Source organism: Hyalella azteca, unplaced genomic scaffold (assembly GCF_000764305.2).
Source record: "Hyalella azteca isolate HAZT.00-mixed unplaced genomic scaffold, Hazt_2.0.2 contig14861, whole genome shotgun sequence".
NCBI lineage: Eukaryota > Metazoa > Arthropoda > Malacostraca > Amphipoda > Hyalellidae > Hyalella > Hyalella azteca.
The window spans coordinates 93,325-104,598 of record NW_025944732.1 but is presented as its reverse complement, the minus strand read 5'-3'; the positions used below and the strand labels follow the sequence as shown (position 1 = coordinate 104,598).

The window sequence follows — 11,274 nt, the reverse complement described above, 5'->3', positions numbered from 1 at the left end:
TTCAATCTTACACGACAAACTGACGAATTCGCCCAATTGAACCTGATGCACGCGTCTCACTTTTATCGAACACACAGGGGCATCTGGTGGCGGTATATTCACTGTCTTACGGTATATACACTGTCACAAAACTGTACTGTGACTGTGTCACTGTGCGGTATATACACTGTTACAAAAATTTGGGTAATTTGCTCACAATTATTTCTGACCTATAATAAATTGCTTACAAATATTTTTATAACTGAATGCCCACAAAGCAGTAGAGTAAATCTTATCGAAATTATGTTCCATCTTAGAATCTACAGCAGTATTGATTAATTTCTTCTATTGCTGACAATGCAGGAGAGTAAGTATAATCAAAATATCAGTTACAAATTTGATCATTAGCAGTGGTGATTCATTGTTTTTATAGCTCACATAAGATGCTGATGTTGATGGTGTTGGAGACCACGGAGGCGACGGAGTTGGCAGCTGTACAGGAAAAAGTGCCGCTCCAGTCCCGTGTCACGGACTGCAGCACCAAATGCTCGCCTGACATCAGCACGCCCAGCACTGAGTCGTTCTTAAGCGTACGGTTCTGGCAAGAGAATAAGAACGGTTGATGTACGGTTGTAACAAGAGAATAAGAACGGTTGTTATACGGTTCTATCAAGAGAAGACCGGACAAATAACGGTTGAAATTAGCACGAGTACATCAACACGCCCAGCACTGAGTCGTTCTCAAGCGCGCGGTTCTATCAAGAGAATAAGAACGGTAGATGTACTGTTCTGGCAAGAAAAGACTGGACAGAGAACGGTTGAAATTAGCACGAGCACATCAACACTGCCAGTGCTGGGTCGTTTTTAAGCGTCCGGTTGTGTCTAGAGAAGATTAGATGGTTAAAATTAGAATATCAGCATGTCCAATACTGGGTCGTTCTTAAGCGTACGTTTCTATCAAGAAGAGGAAATACGAGAACGGTCGATATTTTTTAAGTCAGTACATCCAGCGCAGGGTAGTTCTTAATCGTATTGTTCTATCACGTATAGAATGAACAAAATAACAGTTGAAATTAATACGTCAACAAACCAAGAAATGGGTTTTTCTTTAGGGCAAGGTTTTTCGAGTGAAGAATGGTTGGAGAGCGTTTGAAATTAGTACATCAGCGAGCCTAAAATTGGCTTGTTCTTAAGCGTACGGTTCTTTGTATGGAAAATAACAATCATACCAACAAAAAACATGCACATCAGAACGGTGAAATTTATTTATCTCACTTTAAATAAATAGGTTATGCGTCATAAGACAATGGCCGCAATTTTTTCCCACGTTGTATGAAAATGGTACAAGATTTTTCAAAATAATAATTTCACTAAATTAGAAATTAGCCGCGTCCACCTCCCACGAAACTACAAATAAAAACAATTATTATCTATTAAACTTGTATTATTGCAACGGGAACATCCAATAAAGAAATTTCTAGAAACAATTTCCCAAAATAAAAATTCCGAATTCTTTTGGCAGCTTTGAAACAACCCTGTTAAGATATTGGAGAACGCATACGAATTAATTAATTATTGTATGGTCTAAAATAACTCTATTAAACTTTATTGGTTTTCCTTATATCGCTCCTATGTTAAAAACTCGAACATGCTTCGAACATTCCTCTTGTATTTCCTGCGATCGAAACGTTCCAAGTTTGCATATTCAACTATTCCTAATCTCTCATACACCTTAATACGGTGTATGTCTAGTGCATCCATTCAGGCCATGAAAGTCTCTAAATGCAATTCAGCCTCGTGAATAAGAGCCCTTGGACAGCCAAATGCACTGACATTCAAGTTTCTAAGCTTAGTTTCTATGCATTTTCCAACTAAGTTTCGGACTTCGCAGCAACTGAAGTTGGTGAATTAGAATACGAAATAGCATTATTTTGTGTGAACGCTGCGCCAGCTGATGCAGAGAAGTGTAGAAAAATTGATTTTCTTTGAAATTTGGAAAGTTTAAGATCTCGAAACTGTTGTATTTCAACTTAATTCAATGGTGACTAGGCTTTAATTATTATATTATGTATTAATATAATTGTAATTAACAATCCGATGAACTTGAGATATTTTAACGTTCAAGAATATTTTTCCAAAAATAAATTTATATGCTCATAGTTATTGTGAAGAATTGGGAACTTTCTAGAAAAAGTTTAAAATTTTATGCTTCCGTGTTAGCTGGAACAATTCATCAAAGACGGCGAATATATCGAACATGCAGATAAATTAACATAAAAACATTGCTGATCGTTACAATATAGTTGCTTATTAATATAGAAGAAATCGAAACTATACTACAGAATCTAATTTCAGCAACCAGCGCAATTGGCTGCCTCCAGTGATATTCAAAGCTCGCACGCGCGAAACAAAACGAGTAAAAATGAAGGTTTTAATATTCAGTGCTGATAGAGTGGAATAATCGAGCCACTCTCGTTGAAGCGATCGCCATGACACTCTAAAAACTCGAAACCGTCCGTCTGCCATTCGGCAGATTTTCAATACAAATTTCTAAAAATATATTGGAACCATTTTTGTACATCATAAAAATTTTCAGACCGGGGTCTAATCCATTTGAATCTACGGTGAGTATTTTAATGCACATTAAAGCTGAATTGAAAATTGAGAAATAAACTTGATAACCAGGAAAATGAGTGTTTTTTTTCAAAGGGAAAAAAGTATTTTCACTAGCTTATCATCCTTTCTAGGCATTTGTGTTATTAAAGTGATAAGATTTGATAAGATGCTCTTCATTTACGCTAAAAAGTAACCGGTAGAGAACACCCGAGCAACACCAATCTTAAGCACTTTATTGTGAGCTTCAAGCTCCCTTCAGTGGCATCTTTGTCATTACCATTATACATTATAACAGTGTAGGCGAATTCAATTTTATATACATCTTATATTCCAGTAAATTACACTGGCAATTTTATAGCATGAAGGTAATTTTATTTTAAATGTGAAATTTTTCGTGCACATTACGTTATTATGTTTTGAAAACATATTATTATGTTTCTAGCGCATTTTCTCATTTATGGAAAAAGGCGCTATTGTGCTCGTCATGTCCGTCCGCCCGTTTGTGACTGACTTATGCACGAGAAAATACGCTCTCTGTCACTCACTGCAGTGAGTACTGATCTAATTTTTTTTCTATATTTTCGACATGCTACCTTATGTGTCCAGGAGAGCTGGTCTGCTGGAGGCCGCGAGTCCACCTTGCAGGTGAAGTACAAGTCTGTGCCTTCACGCACCTGTGAAGGGTCGATTTTGACTCCCAATTCCAATTCAACTTCTGGAGCATCTGTAGGTTAAAACAAGGAACACTTTTGAGAATGCAGTGATCTTCAACAGAACGCTTTATAAGTAAAAAGAGGGAACAGTAAAAATTACTCTACTACTTGTTTTGAATTAGTGAAATAATTTAAAATTGTTTATATTTCTCGCAGATCTCATGCTTATATTCCAAAACGATATAAATGACATTAGGTTGTAAAATATATTGCTTATAAAAATTCATGCCCAAAAATGAGAAGTTAGTTATTGATACGAGTATAACTGAAAACCAACATCGCCTATACTACCGCTTAACGTATTTTTTCCTAATTTCTAGATTCGCCCAAAACTAATGTTATCCGGCAGTTTAGCAAAATGTGTTATAGGTGAGTACTTCATGTTACTTTATCATAACTTGATATCAAAAAAGTTTAAGAACAATTAACCTAGTAAATTGGATACGTTTTCATAGGTTTTATTTCATTCATACTTTTACGCATAGATTTCATCTCCTATGTAAATTTCATAACCGTGCCGCGAACAATCTCAATGTTGTACTATTGTACTATAATGAAAGAATTACCTTCATCTTATTGTCCAACCATACAATTAAATGATAATGCCCGAACAGATTTATAAAAGGATTCTTGCGATTGTAAACAAACAAAAATAGCATCATTCGAAGTTTTATTTAAACCATTTAAACCATTTAGACCATTTAAAATTCATACGAACTTAACATAATTTGGCGCGCCGGTGCTTTCCTTATACAGTATTATATCAAACTATCGCAACGAGATAGTCTTCATCATTAGAGATACTCGTTTAAAATATGTTCATATGTTCATCTAAAATTTACCCCTAATATCGTATGATATTAGAAACTGGGTCATTAATCCAAATTCCAGGACGCTACACATTTTTCTTACAAATCACAATAACAATACCCTACTTCTAATGCCGCTTAGTTCAGAGTAAATAGATATTATTTTCATCAAACATCATGTTGAGGATAATATTTTCCATTTAAAATACTCAAAATCCCTACTTCACTCACAATTAACGTGAATAGTCTTAGTGGCGTTCACTTTGTAGTTCGGAAAGAAGTTGTTCCAAGCAACACACGAGAGTTTGCCACCATGATCCTCTTTACCGAGCACGACTTTGAGTTGCCCTGAACTGTAGGACTGTTTTCTTAAGAGCGTCCTGTCGATCTTCGTAGAGTGGCTTGGACTTGAACTCAACTGCAGTGTTTGAACTGCAGTTGACGAAGTCACTCGACTTGAGGTGCCACCGCCATCCAAGGGAGACCAGAAATTCGGATCGTTCAAGTCCTGTCAAATGAGAGTAAATGATGCTTAAATACTTGAATTCCAGATGAAAAGAACATAAAGCCTGTCGGAATATTGCTCTTTCTTCGAAAAATTTTTTTATCACAGTCATTTAGTTAACTCTTTTAAGAGAGTTATCGTGATGTTGTTAGCTCGTTGAACTTGATGAATTTGGAAAATATTAAATATTATGCAAGTAAAATTTGCTCACGTATCAATTACCAACGTTTTATTCAAGTTGCACGAAAAAAATTTACAGCAGTGAACAATATTCCGCAAATTCTTTGTTATATTTAATCCCAAGATTTTAACACGAAGTGCAAATTTATGTGCGCTTCAACTGACGAGTTAAATTTGTTTCAGGACTAAAGAATTTAAACCAGATTATTCTGTTAGTGAGCTCATAATAAGTAATTCTGCCTTTTTTTCCACAAGAAGTTCACTTCAAAGTAGACAACAAATTCAACCAATTAACTAATATATTCTTTTATGAAATTGCCTTCAATAAATCATGATTTTTGGGTTCATTAATCTAAAAACGAGTTACAAGTTTAGTTAGGCTGATTTATTATAGGTGAAAGCAGAACTCGTCCAGCAGTGACTATCATTCTAATGAATGTGATGAATTTAGTACTTGAATTAACTAAATGATTAGTGCCTTATTCATCAGTGACATCATTTTTCATCAAAAGAGTCAGTAAGCGTTTTCTAAAATTACGGAACGTTTGAGATACCTGACCTTATGACCTCAGGCCATCGAGTCAACTCATTCGAGTACTTGAAACTTTCACTATTTTTTAATATTTCATCAAGTGTTCGTGGGTTTTTAACTTCAAAAAGCGTTTGAAAATTGTTACCTATGTAATGCATCGGCGTAAACATCGTAAGCTAACAAATAAAAAAATTCGTTAACGCTTTAGTATAGTATAGTATAGTATAGTATAGTATAGTATAGTATAGTATAGTATCTTCGGCATTAAAGAGTAGGCCTGGCTTTGAACTCATTTAAGGCTATTGGGACGTCATTGTCTTTCTAGACACTACAATGGTCGTTAGAGTTCAGAAAATAGAGAAAATATCCAATAATAATGTTTAATAATACCTGAGTGCTGAGCTTCATGGCTGGGCTGTCAGGTTTGGTAAGCGACCACTCCAGTTTAGGGCGTGGCCTCGACCCGTACACACGGCAACTCAGAGGATGAGGTTCCCCTGACGTGAAGGCCTCAGGAAAATCAACCAAATCCACTGATGACGGCGGACCTTTGTTGGGAGAGAATCTCACTTATTTTTGGTGTGAGTAAATCCTAAAAGATATAGAATTTCCGATTTTTAACTCAGAAAATATTTTAAATACTATATTTTCAAGGCAAAGTCATTTATTATCAAGTCATTTATTATCAAGATTATTATCCTTATTCTTAACGCAATTTTATTGACATGATTTAATTTATATAGAATTTCGTAAATGAAGCCAATATGAATATAAATAATTATTTCTTGCATGGCGCTTTTATTTAGCATGTAAATACTCCTATTGCACGTCATCGGGTTGCTTTCACCACCCGACATTTGAAAAGAATATTGATCGATTAATCTCATGCTGTCCGGCTGCCTCTCAATTCCGAAAATATTCATTTCCGTAAGTTTGTAATAGAACATATTTATTTTCGTAAGGAATAGAACTTTCATAAGGCTATTTCATCTGAAAAATTTCACGTACTGAAGATTTCCAGCTGCATTTTGACCTCCAGCGGCGTAGACAAGTTGGAGTTGGCAGCCCAGCAAGAAAGATCCGCATCATCATAAGCCATTGTGATGTTGGCGATCTTCAGAGTACTTAAAGTCATATTCTTCTGTGTCGTAAGATCGTAAGTCGAGTGAATATCTCCATAGGGCTGACTCGGAGAAAGTTCTAAGCGATGCATGGCGTGAAAAATACCAGTCTCTAGAAGATGGTTGTCCTCAAAAGGCCTTTCTTTTTGGCTTTTCTCGACAGGCTTGTTGCTCTGATGTATGGAGTTTCTCGACATCTGGCGGCTTGAAGTGTTGATCGTGTTGAAGGATGGTCGTGAAATGTATGTCTTCTGCAGCATCTTTAAAGACATCTGCATACTGGGCTGAAACTCGTTCCTGGTTGGGATGATGTAGTCTTTGATGGTCCACCAGATTTTTGGTTGCGGATCTCCTGTAAAAAAGTAGAAAAAATAAGACGGGAAGTTAAACAGAAGAACAGAATGGAATAATTTTTTTTACAGAGATCTAGTTCGATCAGATTATTTTCACATGACAACTCTATCTCAATGTTCTTCAGAGAGAATATTTTTGATAACGATAAAGTTCATCATTAACTTAATCATGACTCAAATAGGTTAACTTAAAATTAGAATCAATAAAACCAGCACTTGAATTGTTGAAATTAATATAACGTCTGGTACCTGATCACTGCTGTTACCTTACGCATACGAAATTTTCTTCCTTCAATACTGAATGTGAAATTTATTTCTCTGGAATTGTTCCTTTTTACCGATTTTAAAGGCGTTTGAAAATAATACCCTTGAATGAATTAACATAACAATGTGAATTTCGATTCTTCACTGCAGGCAAATTTGTCCAGCAGCAACGACTCCATATCAATCAATTTTAAACTGACATAATATCCTGTAGCCTCATAATGTGTCAAGAACTGAAAATTCAGACGAGCTTGCTTAAATTTAAAACTCCAATATAATTGAAGACACCGAGTGCTTTTGAAAAATTGAATCTAATATGTAATTCTGAGAAGAAATAGAGTAATCCTAAATACATGAATTTGATATCACAAGTTTTTTGAAGCCTAGAGAACGAACGTATGTCACAATTGTATTACTTTCCATCCCAAATTTATTCTCTATCTCTGTAATTATTCCAATACGTTTTCTTTCGTCTGGATATAAATCACACAAACGATCTGCAACATTTTTTCAATTAAACGGTAAACAAATTGTACGTAAAAATCATCATGTCATTCGTCGTGCAGCAAAAAGTAATTTTGATCATTTTCGGTGTCAATAACTATCGACTGATGTACAAAAACTAACTTCGTACACCATATTGGTTTTCATCGTAATCTAGCAATTTACATGATAAATTGAACTTACATAACATGATTGCTGCGGAAAATCGATACTTGTGATGCTACGGGGACAGAATCAGTCAAAAATGACAGTAAATAAATTTTTTATCGTATAACCTATAATTTTGGCTCAAAACTGTACACTTATCATGCAGTTTGTTCAAAGTAGAGTTTCAAGTTGATTAAAATGGAGAAAACGTCCCTCTGCACTAGCCTCAAATGTCAAACTGACTATCTAAATTATTAATTTAAACATCATTTTAAATTATGCCTAATGCCGAATTTTCAAAATTCAGTCAGAATATTATACGAATTATTTGTAGAACTTACAATAATAATGAATAATTTTGAATAAAATGGATATATTTTCCTCAGCTTGCGGTGCAATACATTCAAAATTCAGTTTGAATAATACAGACTTTAAAAGTAGAACTAGCACATAGACAAATATTTTTAAACAAATAAATATATATTTACTCACCCCCAGCAGTGCGGCATATGAGCCTCAGAGGCTGGTGGAGTGAGGCCTCCACCGTGCGGTCCATGAGAGAGGGACTCGTGCTGCCCACGGGCGGGCTGGCTATGTCCTTGATCTCAGTCACCACCACAGCCTTAATAGAGCAATATAACATACAGGATTACTTAATTAATTTATGTGATTCTTTTAGTTTTCTTCATACCTTCCAACTTTCTTTATACCATATACTTTTTTTAAAGCTTTCTATTTTCTTTCGACCTTCTAGTTTTCTTTCGACCAACAATTTTTTTAGCCCTTTTATTTAAAAACATGACACATACATGCACTACACATGTTTCCTCAATTTTGGTGACCACTTTTTCCTTTTACGATTATTAAAAAGGAAACATATTCAATTTATCGCATAACATGATATTCTGCTGAGCTCAAAAATGCTCTTTAATTTTTGGTTTGCGCAAAAAATATTTAACGTGTTCTCCATTGGCGCTTTATTCGCTAAATGGATCTTCACTATTGAATTTAACCGGTCAAAGGTAACGTTATACTCCAAAATTGGTTAATAAATTTTGTAAGTCCATAACTTTCCCACTGCGATACCTGAATTCTTGTCGTCCTGGACGGAGCCTGAGTGAAGTCAACGCGGCACTGATATATTCCAGAGTCTTCAGGCAGAGCTCCAGTAATGGTTAACGCAGCTGGCGGCTTGTGGTAAAAAGAGGCTCTGGAAGCTAGGTCTGGACCCCGAGGCGTGTGTTGCTGGAACCCCAGCGATTCATTTCGAGCATCGTACCTGAGGGGTTCATTATAGATGCCATAGCAAGAAGAGTCTTGTCATAAATTGCCGAAATTATCAGTGACCATAATGATTTTCAGTGAGCTGAGAAGGCTGCTATGACCTGAGAAATTGGCCAATTGAGGCGGAAGGCATTTTTTATGAGCAGCAGCACTTCATTTTTTGTAGAAACAGTTAAAATATTACAAATAAAATTGTAATAATGTTTTAGATCCATTGCAATAAGAATATCCATCTGAAAATAATATGAAAGGTATGATGATAGCCATTTAAGTTTTAAACGATTGCTAGGAAGCGATTAATACATTGTCAGCAGGAGCATTCTTTCTGCAATTTCTTGATAATTAAAATAATACATCACTAAATAGAGCAGTTTGCAGTTTACACTCAGTCGTAGGCTCAAGAATACCAAAACTTGCCAAGTTCCCCTGAGCTTTATGTGCAGTCAATTTTATGCGGTTCATAATAAATTTACTTCACTTTTTATTTTATTACCAGAAAAACTGTAGTCACGACTTTAGGCAGTATTCTTTGGCAAAATGTTTGCTAATGTTCAGACTTAACTTCTGTGTAATTTTCATCATAAATTACTTATTTTAGAATTGTGCTCATGGTAATTAAATAATTCGTTACAAATATATGCATTCGTTACCATAGCTTTATCATAATTATTGACTAAGTACGATTTTTCGTTGTACAAACAAAAAAGACTGAATTAATTCCTGAAATACGCACGTATAAATCGCTGTGGGAGTTTTGTCTCTGTACCACAGGATGACCGCCACGGCGTCCCCCAGCGGAGGTATGACGTCACACGGCAGTCGTAATGAGTCACCCACCCTTTGTTCCACGAACAACATTTCTCCTGGAAATATTAGACGCAAGGTGATGATATTTTTTTTAAACTACGTTTGCATTGAACAACATTTCTCCTGAAAATATTAGACGCAAGGTGATGATATTTTTTTCAAACTACGTTTGCAGTGAACAACATTTCTCCTGAAAATATTAGACGCAAGGTGACGACATTTTTTTCAAACTACGTTAGCACTGACCAATATTTCTCCTGAAAATATTAGACGCAAGGTGATGACATTTTTTCAAAGTACGTTTGCATTGAACAACATTTCTGCCGGAAATATTTGGCGTAGTGAGTTGAAAGAATTTGTAACCACGTTGCATGGGAACAAAACAAGAATTTCTCGTATTTGAACCGATTCGCGTCAAGGCTCTGTGCTACAAAAATATTTTGCCTGTTCCAAAGTGGTGCACACGCTTATTTATGAATATAAAATTACAAAAAAGCTAATCATTTTGAGACCTCTACGGCTTCCATGATTTGTCCGTTAATTGTCAGAGCCTAATTACGAAGCAAATAAATAATTTAGGCAATAAGTTTGTACTGCTTATTTATTCAAGAGTTCAGAAACAAAAATATAATAATTTTCTAAAGTTTTGATCAATTCAGAACATTTCACATTTTTTACATGTGCAACAGGTTTGCCTCAACAAAAGCCGTGACGCAAAACGATTTATATACGAGAAATTCTTGTTTATTTCAATATGCAGATAAACGTGACGAAATAGGAAGCGTGTTACACATTTCAACATTTTAAAGCTTTTTCTAACAAGGCAGCATTGCGGAATATAATATTCAATGGCGGTATTATTAAGATCAAAATATGCGTTTAAAAATTACTTTTTAAAGACAACACTTCCAAAGAATCCAGTGTCTCCAATCTCACAAATGTACAATGAATTTCTCATTTAATTTTCAAATTAAAAATTTAGTTTTTCAATTTTTTTTAATATATCAATTTTTTAATATATAATTTTTTCAAAATTATTTATTCTGTTAATTGATTCATGCATTGCCTCTGACTTCACACAAGTGTGCAAAATTTCAGATCAATCAGACAGGTAAAAGTGTGTCAAATATCAGTTATAAGATTTGTAGCTGGCAAAATTATTTTTTTAATTTTTTTAATATTAAAAAAAATTTTTTTTTAATTTTTAAAATCTTTTATTTTGACATTTGATTCATGCATTGTCTCCAACTTTACACAAGTGTGCAAAATTTCAGATCGATAGGATAAGTAGAAGTGTATTAAATTTTGATTACAAGATTTGTAGCAGACAGACAGACAGACAGACAGACAAGAAGTGAAGTTAAAGAGAAGTGTTGTAAAAAGTGAACGGACAAATGATGGAAGCTCTATAACTCTCATACTGATTAGCTGTTCACAATCCTAAATCTGTGAACAAATTG

At 34.8% G+C, this 11,274-nt stretch overlaps 1 protein-coding gene across 1 annotated transcript; it reads right to left on the bottom strand.

The window, feature by feature from the left end:
• Window positions 1-406: 406 nt before the first annotated feature.
• LOC108665293 lies at window positions 407-8,279 on the bottom strand. Its single transcript, XM_018152031.2, has 6 exons — window positions 8,216-8,279; window positions 6,343-6,807; window positions 5,725-5,882; window positions 4,349-4,625; window positions 3,189-3,319; window positions 407-577 (listed from the first exon to the last, which is right to left on the bottom strand). Exons 1-6 carry the CDS (start codon window positions 8,277-8,279, stop codon window positions 407-409), a joined length of 1,266 nt encoding a protein of 421 aa, XP_018007520.2.
• Between the last annotated feature and the right edge of the window lie 2,995 nt (window positions 8,280-11,274).